The sequence below is a fragment of the Poecile atricapillus genome, chromosome 15 (assembly GCF_030490865.1).
Source record: "Poecile atricapillus isolate bPoeAtr1 chromosome 15, bPoeAtr1.hap1, whole genome shotgun sequence".
In the NCBI taxonomy this organism is placed as follows: Eukaryota; Metazoa; Chordata; class Aves; order Passeriformes; family Paridae; genus Poecile; species Poecile atricapillus.
In genome coordinates, this window is record NC_081263.1 from 8,606,408 (window position 1) to 8,620,773 (window position 14,366).

Below are 14,366 nucleotides of genomic sequence, written 5' to 3' on the forward strand. Positions count from 1 at the left end.
CTTTCATCCTCAGATATGAAACTTTGACATAGTTAGTCATGGAGCAATTTGTAGACTTCTACACTGAAAGTGTCTTCCTGTTAATGACCACAGTACCTAAAAACAACAATTTGTTTTTTAACTAGTCATAAATAAAACTGTAGGGCCTTATACAACCTGTGCTGTCACTTGCTCGTTCCACCTTAGAGAAAACATTTCAAATAAGGTAGAATCATGGAAAGGTTTGGGTTCATAGGATCATTGGACCTTAGATGACCTGATCCAACCTGCATCATTTAGTTCCAACTCTCAAAGTGCTTTAATGTTTTGCATTGTACAGCTCTTTATTGAGACCTGATTGAGAAAATCATACAGCACATCCCTCATTGCAAGGGTGTGTCAGTGGTGGGAAGGGTGCAATAGGCTACAAAAAGGGGCATTTAAAGATTATTAAATGCTACACTGAGAAGAAAAGTGATGATGTTCTGCTTTTACAAGCATATAGTTCATGCATGTGTTTTTACATTGTCTTTTTAGATCTTCTCTTTTGTTTTTACGGATGACTTTTATATCTGAAAACTGTTGATTTTATCATAGTTCTACCATAACTATTTTCTTAGTTAAAACATTTTATTGTTTCCTCAGGAAATCACAAATTGACACAAACAGCAAAAGTCATCATCAAAATCTGTGAGCATGAGGTATGAGTGCCCCAATTAAATTAATTGTTCTGTATGTTTAGTGTTCCATGCCATGTATTTGTGAGTGACATAATATGTATTGTAGAGTTTTGTAGGTTTTCTTACATTTAACTATGCATATCCATGGCCTACAGAATGGCATTTGGCAAAGGCATTGCTTACATATCTTCCAGTAGGATATTCACTATTTATAATTAAGACTTGTGGGAAGGCAAGGGAAGAGGAGAAGATGGATTTATGGATTCTGCTCAAAGGCACCTGTCTTGTTTAATGAATATTTGGAGCTGGAAAAAGTGACCAGCATCTTCTGATGCATAGATGTACTTTTTGTGGCTCTTTTACTGTAACAATACAATTTTCCTCTGAATAAATGCAAATGACCACACTTTGGACTCTGTTTAGTCTCTCCAATAACTTTGCTTTTTCTTTCCAGATGAATGAAATTGAAGTATGTCCGGAATGTTATTTAGCTGCTTGCCAAAAACGCGAGAATTGGTTTTGTGAGCCTTGTGTAAGTTAAAAATTATGATAGTCTAACTACTACATAAACTAGCAGTTCTCATTTGACTGTTATCCCCTCTTTGTTTTAAACCTGGTTGCTGAGTCAAGGAAAGCTGCTGTAGCTTACCAAGCAGCTTAGGCTGGCATATCATCCTTGTGGAGTCAGACTGTCTCAAATGTCTTAGCTGTAAGATTGCAGGTTGTCCCAAAAGGATTGGTCCAGTTGGAAATAATTGTAAAGGCTATCAGCAACCAGTTCACAAGTTTTCTGTCTTCAAATACAGGGTAACTGCCTTGTGCCAGCAGTGCTTGCTTGTCGTACCCTCAGTGCTCAGAGGATTTCTGAAATGTGAATGTTTCTTTCTGCAATGTGCATCAGTTTAGACTTGATTTTTCTTTCGTGACCTATTGATAGATTGTCTGTTTCCTGTTTAATAGTGAACAGAATTTGGGGAGACCTTACAATTCTTAAGTAGAAGTGTGTAATCCATCAAGTTCTTTCTTGGACTGTTCTGGTTTCAGCTGAGATAAGAGTTCCTTTTCTTCTTATCAGCTGGAACAGTGCTGTGGTTTTGATTCAGAATGAGAATACTGTTGATGACACACTGATGTTTTGGTTGTTGCTAAGTAGTTCTTGCCCCAAGTCAAGCAGTTTTTAGTGTCTTATGATCTGCCAAGACACAAGCCTAAGTAAGAATTAAAGCATTTCAAGGATTGGCTCTAGTCTGACTTAAGCTATACATTTGGAGGGGACTAATCAAAAATAAATGAATAAAGAAGTGCAACTATGCTAAGTTTAATCAAGATGTGTAAGGTTTTATGTTTTGGGAGTTTTTTAATATAATTTTATCATTTTGTTCTCTCACAATTTATTATGTTCATAGTAAAATGGAATCTTGTATTTGTTAAGTGCCTTATGCACATTGGATCTTTATTGAATCTAAGTAATACATACAATTTTTACAAAATCGTGTTCATTATCAGATTTGAAGGTAGTAGTGCTTACATTTTCTTCCTGTGTATTTTGCCTCTTCCTCTAGAGCAATCCCCACCCTTTGGTCTGGGCTAAACTCAAAGGCTTTCCATTCTGGCCTGCTAAAGCACTGAGGGATAAAGATGGGCAAGTCGATGCCCGTTTCTTTGGCCAACATGACAGGTGGGACTTGAACAAAAGGATGTCTGACTGTACTTTAAAAATCGTGTTGTAATTTTATGTGCTTACAAGTTTTTGGATCCTTTCTTTAGAACCTTGACCCTAATAAACTGTGTAATTACTGTAGCAGACACAGTTTTAAACCCTTACATGGTGTCTGTAGAACATGAGCTGTGTTTGTAAGATACCTACAGAATCTGGTGAATGTGCAGCTTAATTCCTGTGTCTGGTGGGATTCCACTTAAAAGCGGAAGAAACCAGTGAAGTCATTTATGTTGTCTAAACCTTAATGGGAATATACACAAACCTGTAGGTTTGAAAAATACAGAAATATAACCTGTGTTGAAAATTCCAGTTTTGCTCTGAAGGGAGTTCTCTGTATTTGTGAATCCTCTGCTTAGATGGACACAGCTATGATGATTACAAGTTGATTTGTCATGAATTAGAAATACAAATCTATAATAACATGTGCTGTAAAAAAGCCAACTAGACAAAGCCATGGAGTAATTAAATCAAAGTTCCTGCTATCTTAGGATTTTGGGAGGCAGTTTTATATATGTTAAATAAAACTGTCCAGTACTTGCTGATAGAACTTTTCCTGCCACTGAGGAATTTGGCCAACCTGGCCTGGGGTATAAAATGTTTCTAAGAAGGTGCTAGTGAAGTATTCATTTCTTACATGCTCTTTACATTTTTGTGCCATGATTTGTGCTATGACAAACTGTTTTGCAATGGTTGTCTTGCAGTTACACAGACTGTTCGAATTAGGAATATTTTTTTGTCATAATCGATGAGTGTTTATCCAGTAGAAATAAAATGACTTAAGTAAAATAAGGCAGTGATAATCCAAGGCATGCAATTTGCTTACTTACCAAAACTAAGCACTGAAATATTAAAAGAATGTAATGATGCTTCTTTAAAATTATCTGAACTATTCATATCTTTATGATTAGGCAAAAATAAATTAGTATGTGCATAAAAGTTGGCAATGTCAATTCACAGTATGAAATGTAGTTATATTATCTTTTATTTATGTTTTACATATAGGGCCTGGGTTCCAATAAATAATTGCTACCTCATGTCTAAAGAAATTCCTTTTTCTGTGAAAAAGACTAAAAGCATCTTCAATAGTGCAATGCAAGAAATGGAGGTTTATGTTGATAACATTCGTAGAAAATTTGGAGTATTTAATTATGCACCTTTCCGGACACCATATACTCCCAACAATCAATACCAAATGTTGTTAGACCCTGCAAACCCAGCTGCTGGAACTGCAAAGACAGACAAACAAGAGAAAATCAAACTGAATTTTGATATGACAGCATCACCCAAGATTCTGATGAGCAAGTCCATGCTGGGCAGTAGCACAGGTCGCAGGATTTCACTGACAGATATGCCACGGTCACCAATGAGTACAAACTCATCAGTTCACACTGGGTCTGATGTTGAACAGGATGCAGAGAAAAAAGCAACTTCCAGTCATTTCAGTGCCAGTGAAGAATCCATGGACTTCATTGAGAAAAATACAGGTAAAAAAAAGGGGGTACAGAACCTTGGAAATTGACTGCTTTTCTTCCATGTACTTTTTAATGACAGGCTATATTATTCCTTGGTTTATGGAGAAATTCTAAAAAAAGAGATGCATTTAACTCTCGGTATCACAGATAAGAAAGAACAGTTCTTTCTGTCACATTGAGAAGGAATAAATAATCTTGAAAAGTGACTAAACCTGTTCAATTTAAATAGCAGGAAATAGTTGTAACTATTAAAGTGAATGGAGAGTGGAAATAAATACAAAAGAAATTAGATTTGTCATGAGTAGGTGTTCTGGTTTTAAATCTGTCTTTATTAATTTTGTACTTTTTCAGCTTCTCCAGCACCAACAAGAACGGGTCAAGCAGGGAGCTTGTCAGGCAGCCCCAAACCTTTCTCTCCTCAAGCATCAACGCCAATTTCGGCTAAGCAAGAAAGAACTTCCACTCCAGGAAGCATTCTGAATCTTAACCTTGGTTAGTTTTGACATTTGAAAACTTAATATTCTTACAGCTGAACAAATTATGGTGGTGTCAGTGCAGCATAATATGAACAAATGTGCTTGTATGTGGCTTTAAATGAACAAAGGTCTTTAAATGAGGCACACGTGCAATTATTGTTTCATCAGATTTACTGGGTTTTTCATCTCATAAAAGAAAGTTTCCATTATTGTTTCTTGTTGATGAAAGGAAGTAGTTAAAGGATAATTTTTTTCTTAGCTGAACTGTACAAATGAGTGTGTCTAAACAATAGGTAAGTTTCTAATGGTTCTAATTACATGAACATTGCTGCTCTTCACCACTCGGTCTCTCTCAAGTGAATTGCTGGCAAGGTTTTCTTGTGATCTTTAGGATTTAGGATTTACTAGGGCTTCTCTCTTGCTGCCTTTACATCACCTCCTCACTGACCATCCCTCTCTAGGGAGATAGATGGATGAAAGGAATTAGCAGAATTCTTGAAGTCTTGAAACTCCCTAGAAGTAAATTTTGGGATTTTGAAATTTTGAAAGATGGAGTAGGTAAGTACTAAGTTGGTAAAATAGTTCTGCAAGCCAAACAGATGTAAGTCAGTTTCCTCAGTCATGCTTTGTTCCTGTGAGCATACTGATTCTGTTCAGGCAACTTTTTACCTCCAAATGATATTACACAGAGAAATCAGGATTTTTCCCCTTGGTGTTAGGCAGGTATTTCAGGGGGGCTTAAGTTCAGATAATGAGTTCATGTCTTCAGTGCCTTACAGATATTCTGATCCTGGATATAAGCTCACAAGTCTGTTTTTCAGTGGATCACATGTGTGGGCATAGTTGTAGAATTAATTTCTTCTGCTGCACTGCAGCTGTCACCTCATGTGAGGTGACAATGCATTTGGAAAATCGTTAAAAAATACATAATGCTGCAGTTGTTGAGCCACAGATGGGAGATATCAGCTGGAGCACTTTGAATAAATAGCATAAATTGAAAAATCTGATGTTATGGTCCATGAGTAATACCAGAAAAGAAGTGCTTGTATGCTCTCAAGTAGAATATCTGGGGTTTTTTTCAGGTTTAAGGAAACTTCCTTTATAAATATACTTTTTGTTGATGAGAGTGAAAATAAAAACCCTTTTTCATTTAATAGCATCAGCTGTGCCAGACATAGGTTCTTCTGTGGATGTTAGAATTTTTCCAATATAACTCATTGCGTCCCATTGTCATGGGTGATGTGACCAGGGTTTCTCTCTGCAAAAACAAAAGGGAGAGTCCAGAAAACAAAGACACTTTGTATCTTCAGCAGAATGTTAGGAGGACTCTGTGGTCTGCAATTCAGCAAAAAGGAAGGAAAAATATAAGAAATGAACCATCTGTTGCTACTGGCAGACTTGCTAATGTGAAAAATGAAGGTGTGAATGAGTAAGATATATGGGGATTTTGGAGAAAAAACCCATGTCTCTGATAGTATAGGACCTGCTCTTGGTTAACAGAGCCAATAAAAAAATGATAAGAATGTGATATGAAAGTCAAACTTAAAAAGGATGTCTGGTCAGAGGAATCAGTGGTTCAGCCCTTTGTATTTATTTCACTTTTCTGTAAATTGTACATTAACAGAAAATGTCTTGTAAAAAAAAATACACATATATATATATATAGTAAAATAAGGCAATACTGTCATATTTAACTACTCTGGAATGAAAATTGAAAATAAAGCACAAATGCACATTGTGCTGGTGTTACCTTTTGACTTCTCCATAGCCACTGGTCTTTCTCAGCTTATGGAATTGGTTCTTCTGATTACTTAGGAGACAGTTGAAGGAGCTAAATTGGTCAAACATAATTCTTCTCTTCATTTTTTTCCCCCTTCTTCATGGGTCCTTCCTCTTCCCTCAGTTAACTCCAACTGATTGAGTGCCCTGAGCACTGATGGAATGTCAGCACTCTTGGCAGAGGGTAAAGATAGGACTGTGCTGTACAAATACAGCCTCTGAATTGGAAAATTGAAGCAAAAATGTGAAACTTAGTTGCTAAGACAGTTCTGCCCTTAGCACTGTAGTATGTATTCTTTGCAGACAGATGTGTGCATTTCAGAGTGAAAATTCTATACATGTGGATGAAAACTCAAGATTTTGCTGACATATACTGAAAAATGTATTATTCTATCTTGAAATCACTATTCTATCCAGTGAAATAATCCACATTTTATATGTATTCTCATGACCTAACTTTTGGATTTTAAATAATGACTATGAAGATTTTATGTGTCTTTAAATCTTATAAAGATTTTATTTCTATTTAATTTTCTCTGTGAAGGTAGTATTCTGAGTAGTAAATAACAGCAGTAGTTTAGTAGAGGTGCTGTCAGACAGCTTTACAAACCTGAATGGGGATTTCTTGATAAATTCACATTGATGGAGAAAATGTCCCCATAACTGATGCATGTGCTTTGTGTGTGAAGAGAGGAAGAGCCCATTTTTTGTACTGAAGTCATTATTGAGCCCATAATTACAAAAAAAGTGCACTATGTTCCAGATTGTCTGCATTGCTTTTTGGTGAAACGTGTTTTATCTTGATAGTGATCTCGAATCTTGTTGTAAAATCTTTTTCTTAGTTGGTGTTTGTTTTTGCAGATCGTAGCAAAGCCGAGATGGATCTGAAGGAGCTGAGCGAGTCGGTGCAGCAGCAGAGCACCCCAGTGCAGCTCATCTCCCCCAAACGCCAGATCCGCAGCAGGTTCCAGCTCAATCTCGACAAGACCATCGAGAGCTGTAAAGCACAACTGGGTGAGTGTCCCTCAAGAACACAGTGGTCATGGGAAGGATGCACTTAAACTGGAGGTTAAATAAGTTTTTGAGTAGTTAAACCATAAGTATTTTATGTTTTAAAACAAAGTAGGGGATATTCAAACTCTTTGAGGCAAGTAGAATGCACTGAACTAGTTTGCTTTAGAACACAGAGCCGATGCTTCAAATTTTTGTCAAAAAGCTTTCATCTTTTAACCTGTTTTTGTACCATTCTGATGTAGATATACATGTAGTATGAGAGGATTACAGTCTTGCCTGCTTTGCATGTTGAAAAATTAAGATAATTCTGTCTAAATTGTGTCAGTTGCACAAATGTAAAAATGTAGAATGACTGTAAATAGTGTTGCTTATTTTCAAGGTGGCTTCTTGTGGATAAGAGTAACTCCTTTTTTTGTTTGCCAGCACTGAGTTGAACAAAAGACTTGCAGGTATTGGGAAAAAGCAGTGAAAGGAGGGCCATTTAATGAAATAAAAATATTAATTGGGGTATCTAGAAGTTCATTCTTATACATTGTGGTGCTGGGATAGGGCACTAAGCTTTGTAGCTTAAGGACTAACAGTTAAGGTAATGCTATGTGTACACTTTGTTCCTGTATATACAGTATTTTCTTGGTAATGTCAGTCAGTCTGATGTCAGCATGGAATGTGCTTTCCTTCCCACAATTAGGAATAAATGAAATATCTGAAGCTGTTTATACTGCAGTAGAACACAGTGACTCTGAAGATTCTGAGAAATCTGATACCAGTGACAGTGAATATAGTGATGAGGATCAGAAATCAAAGAATGATCAAGAGGATGGTGAGGACAAGGAAGGTGCAAGAAGTGACAAAGAATCATTGAGCTTGAAAAAAAAACCTAAGCCTCCAGCACAGAATGAAGACAAGGAGGATCTTAAAAGCACAAGTCCAGAAGTGGAGAAAACAGAAGAACCGGTCAAGGAAAAGGCTGTTTCAGACACCGAAAAAGAATTTTCTGAAAAGGGAAAGAGTTTACAGCATCCTGCAAAAGAAAAGCTGAAAGGTAAAGATGAAACAGACTCTCCAACAGTGCATCTAGGACTGGACTCTGATTCTGAGAGTGAACTTGTCATCGATCTTGGAGATGATCATTGTGCTCGTGAAGGAAGGAAAAACAAGAAAGAATCTAAAGAACCTTCTCCTAAACAAGATGGTAGGATGGAATTATTTCCTTTTTTCCCCTCTGTTCTGTAGGGCTGTTACCAAAGGTAGAATTGCCACCTTTATTTTTTCATTGAGATAAAAATAGCTGTATTAAAACAATTTTTAGGAGTGATTGTTCAACATTTGTGCCTATGAAAAAAGTTTTGAGTGCCCATTATAGTTTCTGGTTTAAACAGAATTAGTTTTACTGTTTCCTTTCAGCAATGTAGAACTATGAATATACATATTTTTTGTTGGGCAGGACCCAGCACTTGGCCTTATTGAACCTGATTAAGTTGTCCCAGCCCATTGATTCAATCTGTCAAATCTTTGCAGAGCCTTCCTGCCCTCGAGCAGGTCAGCACTCCTGCCCAGTGTGGTGTCATCTGCATTTGGTTGTCAATGTCAGTTCACTGTTGTTTAGAAAGTTTATAGTGTTCCTTTAGTAACTGATGACATTAATCCTTTAGAATGTTTTTTTTCTATCCTGAAAGAAATTGGGATGACAGGTGAAAGTGGTAATGCAGAAACACCCTAACAAATGCTAACCTCTCACACACCTTTTGAATGAGGTCAGGCTGGTTTTTCTTGGTTTTGTACTTCTTGTTTTGCTTAGTTACTGATGCATCTGAGTTGCCACCAGTTTCAACTACACTGAAATGACTTTACTTGTAGAATATTGATTACTTTTGAAGAAAATAATTCAAAGCAGACTGGAAGGTCTATATGGCTGTTCCAAAAACTAGATGGAAAATTATGAATCAGATGTGTTGGTGAAAAGCTGGTGTAACCTTTTATGCTTGTTTAGTTGTAGGTAAAACTCCACCTTCCTCCAGTGCAAGCACCCAGCCTCTACCAGAAACTCCAGTGCTCACCCGCTCCGCATCGCAGACCCCCCCAGCCGGCGTGACAGCGACCACCAGTGCTGCTTCCACTGTCAGTGCTCCCTCAGCTGCCACAGGAAGCCCTGTGAAAAAGCAGAGGCCTCTGCTGCCCAAGGAAACAGCCCCTGCTGTGCAGAGGGTGGTGTGGAATTCTTCAAATAAATTCCAGACATCGTCTCAGAAATGGCACATGCAGAAGGTACAGAGACAGCAGCAGCAGAGCCAGCAGTCTCAGTCACAGCAGCCTCAGTCCTCTCAGGGGACAAGATACCAGACAAGACAAGCAGTTAAAGGTACACACTTCTCTAACTCGATGTGCCTGTGGTGCCATAATTCCCCAGTAGTGATCCCTGTGCTCCAAGGGTGCCCAGAGTTCTTTTGTATAAAAAAGATCTCAGAACTCTGGTTCTACTCTGATAAGTGTCCTGGGGTGACAGGACACTTCAATTAGGGAGGACTTTTCCTCCCTAATTTGCCCTAAACTAGGACAATAAATGTCTTCAGTATACAAGTGGCTCATTGTACTTGCTCTTTCTGGTGTGTATTTAGAGTCATGTTTCCTTATTTTAATGACAAAAAAACTGTGTGTCTGTATAAATATTTTTGCTTTTCATAGCCATAACAGATTTGGAAGGGTGAACTGAATCATTTTCTGGATCATATGCTAAAACCATTAACTATCCCACTTGCATGTTTACCAGTGTCACCTCAGTATCTACAAATTGCTTCCAGTTTTATCTGACAAGCAGTGGATCTGGAAGATTTTTCAGAGTATAATTTGACAACAATGAAATTACCCAGGCTCCAGGATTTGTCTTTGAAATCCCTGTTGTTTAACAAGACTTTGATGCTAGTTTACTGAGCAAACAGCCCTGGCATTTCAGAATGTTTTCACAACTGTTTTCTCACCATCCCTTTACTGGAGCCTTCACCAAGAGCTGGCGCAGGGTAACACAAGCCTGTGCTGCTGTTGCTTCTTCCCTTCACTTAATACCAACTTTATGTAAATCAGCTTCATTTGTTATTTCAAGTTAATAACCTGGAATGTTTACTGCTGTGCCTGATGAGGAGACATTCTCCTCTCTGCTGACACCACTGGCACACAGGTGACTTTATAGAGGAGAGAGGTTTAGGTGATGGTTCACATACAGACATTTACAGAGGCTCACTTCTCTGGTCCCAAACTGCTTTTATTTAAGCAGTGTTGAGGAAGTGGTATCTTCCTTCTTGTAGACTGCACAAATTGATACAGAAATATTCAATGAGGAAAAATAAATGTGAAAATTGGAAGTTAAATGCAATCATACTTTAACACATACCTTAATAGTATGGGATGAACTTCCTGTTCAGCCCGTGAGTTTTTCTCAATATTGTTTACTATTGAGCACATCATGGGAATGTTGCATCTTAAATATTGCAGTCTAGAAATCTATCATGTGAAAAATATAAAATCTATAGATTTCTTATGTACTGAATTGGCATAAACAAAAATATAGCACATAAAGATGAATAAATGGACATTTCAGTAATTTCACTACTGAGGATATTGGCAAGGAAAACTTCTTTTATAATATGAATCAGTAAAAATAGCTTGAAGCATTTTATTCTTAAAAAAATACTATTTAAAAAATACTCCAGCAGATAAACCGTTAGAACTGACAGTCTTCTGCACTGGCCAGTCTAAAATGATAAGTTTCAAAGTTATATTTGCTTCATTACCTCTAAGCCTTACAATTATGTACAAGTTCAGTAGCTGGGCACTGTGTAATTAATCATTAGATGGCACTTATTTGTATAAATAAATCTGAAATGGTTACATGCACTCAGTTTAGTTAGATATTGAAGGTAGAAGTTTGTTTTCATAATTCCTTATGTGATTGATCCCCTCAATGTTCTCTTTTCTTAGCTGTGCAGCAAAAAGAGATCACCCAGAGCACTTCCACATCCACTATAACCTTGGTCACAAGCACTCAGCCCATTTCCATGGTTACCAGCTCTGGATCTGCAAGCACACTTTCTTCCTCACTCAACACAGACTTGCCAATTGCAACAGCTTCAGCTGATGTGGCTGCAGATATTGCTAAATATACCAGCAAAGTAAGTTCTGGAGGAAGGTTTAAAGGAGTTGTACTTTTATTTTCAAACACCCTGTAGTTTCATCAGGTTGGAAATTGTCACAGAAGTGTGTTCATGCATTTAACAGGTGCTAGGTTGTTACAGAGAAGGGTGGTGTAGTGCTGGTCTCATCATAGTGACACTGAGGGAAGGGGGATGTGAGCTTTCCATACTCTCTTAGATATTTAGATTAAAAAATCAATGAATACTATATATTTTTGCATTGTGTTTCTTCCCCAAATTCATGGTTATATATTTTTTTTCATAAATTATATCAATAATAATTTATTCAAAAAGTAGAAGGTCAAGCAGTTCAACTGGTCAGGACACCTAAAAATCAGAGTGCTGATCAAAATTGTTGTGCTCTACCTTCTAAATAAGTAGAAACAGGTAAATTACATATATTTGGAGAGAAAGAAGAGTAGCAATATAGGTTCCCAGTAGAGGGGTTGAAAGAAAAAATCTATTAAAAATCTATACCAAAGAAATTTTTTTCTTTTTGTCTTTCAGATGATGGATGCCATCAAAGGAACAATGACTGAAATATATAATGATCTTTCAAAAAATACTACTGGAAGTACAATAGCTGAGGTTAGTGAAAGAGTAAAAAAACAACAAACTTGTGTAATCTTGCTTTTCTAAGCCTCATCTAGTTAAAAATAAAATAAATGAAATATTATTCTAATAAATGCAAACAGCACTGAGGAATAGGTTCTTGATTCCACTCAGAAATTTAAGACTTCACAGTTTTGGAGGAATCAAGAGTAAGTTTAACAGAAGTTTTTTGTCTTCAAAGAGTCCTGTGCTCTTTCTGGTGAGCAAATTTAGCAAACAGATAATTAGATTACTTCACACTTTGGTTTGGGGTTGGTTTACAATTGTCTTGTCCTCATGTTAATATGAAGGAGCCTTGATGTAAATGATGGCTCATTGCTTTGGGCATGTTTTTTTATATAATAATTATGTATTAAACACCACGCCCTGTTTGTTATTACTAACTATTAAATTTTTAATATTTAGATTCGGCGTTTGAGGATTGAGATAGAAAAGCTTCAATGGTTACATCAACAGGAACTTTCAGAAATGAAACACAATCTAGGTATGAAATTGACAGTCCAAAACAGCGTGTAAGGTATTGTCCTACATAGGAAATGGAAATACTTGTAGTGTGTTACCTTCATCACATGGTGCTGCACATTGTCCCTCTTGGAACTACCACATTTTGCTTTGTAAAGAAACCAAGATTCCATGAACAAATGAGATGAGAGAAGAGATGGAATCCTCTGTATTTTCTGAATATTGGAGCTGAACAAAAGTTTGGGCTTGCAAAGACAAAGCATGTTAGAAGCAGCAGCATTTGTCCTTTTTCTGCTTATGCTGTATTCTGGTCCTTTGTGGGACATTCAGAACTAAACTGTTAGACAAATGGAAAGTAATGGTTAAAAATCATGGTGCCAGAGTAAGAAAAGAAGATGGAAGACTTGCATTTGTCAAGTAGGTATGAAACAGATGCCCAAACTCAGGGAACACTTCGACTGCTACTTTTAATTTCATGTTGTCTTTAAACTTGTTAATATTAAATAGTAACTAAATATAATATAATTAATATTATATTGAATATGTGTTTTGCTCCTTGCTGTTGGGGGGTAGACAGTGCAAACCCCTCTTTCTCTGGATTTTGAGTAGAACTGACAATGGCTGAAATGCGTCAGAGCCTGGAGCAGGAACGAGATCGTTTGATTGCTGAGGTGAAGAAGCAGCTGGAACTGGAAAAGCAACAAGCAGTGGATGAGACCAAGAAGAAGCAATGGTGTGCCAACTGCAAGAAAGAGGCCATCTTTTATTGCTGTTGGAACACCAGCTACTGCGACTACCCCTGCCAACAAGCTCACTGGCCTGAGCATATGAAATCTTGCACACAGTCAGGTAATGGTGCCTCTTACACAGCTGGGGGGGTTTGGGTGGGTGGATGGATCCACAGTGACTCAGTTCTTCATGTGCAGATGTGGCTCTGAGGAGGGACTGTGGACTGGCTCCCATGAGTGGTTGCCTCATTCTCTTTTTTCCTTAATTTTAGCTACTGCGACACAGCAAGAAGCAGATACTGAAATTAGCACAGAAACACTAAATAAATCATCCCAGCCCAGTTCAAGCGTGCAGTCTACACCCACAGAAACAGCCAGCACTCCTAAGGAAAAGGAAGGCTCAGCTGATAAGAGCAAAGAGAGTGTTACAGTGAGTATCATCACTTCAAACAAAAATAATGTGTAAGATTTCTCTGAAACCTACCCCTAAAGGCTTCCCTGGATAAGCCAGGAATTTATAACCATTTGAATATTTCAAAGAGTGTGTTTTGGGGAGTGATAGAGAGTTGTGGTTTTCGTTCTTCATCTTGTAAAAAAACCTCCTTCTCTCCTCTGGGAACACCCCTTCCCCTTCGCTTATTCCCAATAGAACCTTGTGTTGGCTTGACTCATCCTTCCAGCCAAGGGGGACTGGACCTCTTTCTCTCTCTCTCTCCAGGACCCATCAGTGTAGCTTCTGGTCTGGATCTTTCGATACAAGTTGCCTTCTGATAAGCAATACTGACTGCAGCACTTCCAAGCCCTTCTTGCCTGGGGGTTCAGAGGCCAAGCTCAAGACCTGCATTCAAACCAAGTTACTTTCTCACCACAGACTGCCATTAGGGTACCACAATGTTCCATAACACTGATACAACACTTCACCTGGATCTACGGTTAACGGAGCAGTTTTGAAATCCTCCATAGCATCTACTCTGATAGTTTTCAGTAGGCAAGGATGAGCAAATGCTCTAAAAAAAAGGGACTTATCATTGCATATATAGAAAATGTTTATAGAGAAGATTCTGCTTTATAGGTAGGGCTTGACTATTAGCAATTTTGGCATCATTTTTTTTCTGCCCTTGCAAGATTTATGAAATGAAAAATTTTAGCGGGGGGGGGAGGGTGGGGCTGATCCTTCAAACCCTTACACATGATCCTCCACATCAGTAGGAGCCTTGTTGTATTTTAAAATATTAAAAGCAAACTAATTTTGTAGTATTG

General features: G+C 37.7%; 1 protein-coding gene across 8 annotated transcripts in view; it reads left to right on the plus strand.

Moving 5' to 3' along the window:
* The window catches only part of ZMYND8 (zinc finger MYND-type containing 8), a 48,105-nt gene that overhangs the window by 28,642 nt on the left and 5,097 nt on the right, over positions 1–14,366 (plus strand). For 4 of the 8 annotated variants that reach the window (XM_058850461.1, XM_058850456.1, XM_058850459.1 and 1 more), the window contains exons 8-20: positions 625–680; positions 1,114–1,191; positions 2,222–2,337; positions 3,382–3,863; positions 4,203–4,343; positions 6,968–7,120; positions 7,809–8,312; positions 9,111–9,479; positions 11,093–11,283; positions 11,812–11,892; positions 12,322–12,400; positions 12,988–13,227; positions 13,379–13,536. In XM_058850461.1, coding sequence (XP_058706444.1) covers positions 625–680; positions 1,114–1,191; positions 2,222–2,337; positions 3,382–3,863; positions 4,203–4,343; positions 6,968–7,120; positions 7,809–8,312; positions 9,111–9,479; positions 11,093–11,283; positions 11,812–11,892; positions 12,322–12,400; positions 12,988–13,227; positions 13,379–13,536 — 2,648 coding nt within the window. Of the gene's footprint in view, positions 1–624; positions 681–1,113; positions 1,192–2,221; positions 2,338–3,381; positions 3,864–4,202; positions 4,344–6,967; positions 7,121–7,808; positions 8,313–9,110; positions 9,480–11,092; positions 11,284–11,811; positions 11,893–12,321; positions 12,401–12,987; positions 13,228–13,378; positions 13,537–13,824; positions 14,249–14,366 lie in introns of those variants that run through there. The other 4 variants (XR_009278822.1, XR_009278823.1, XR_009278824.1 and 1 more) reach the window with 2 other exon arrangements.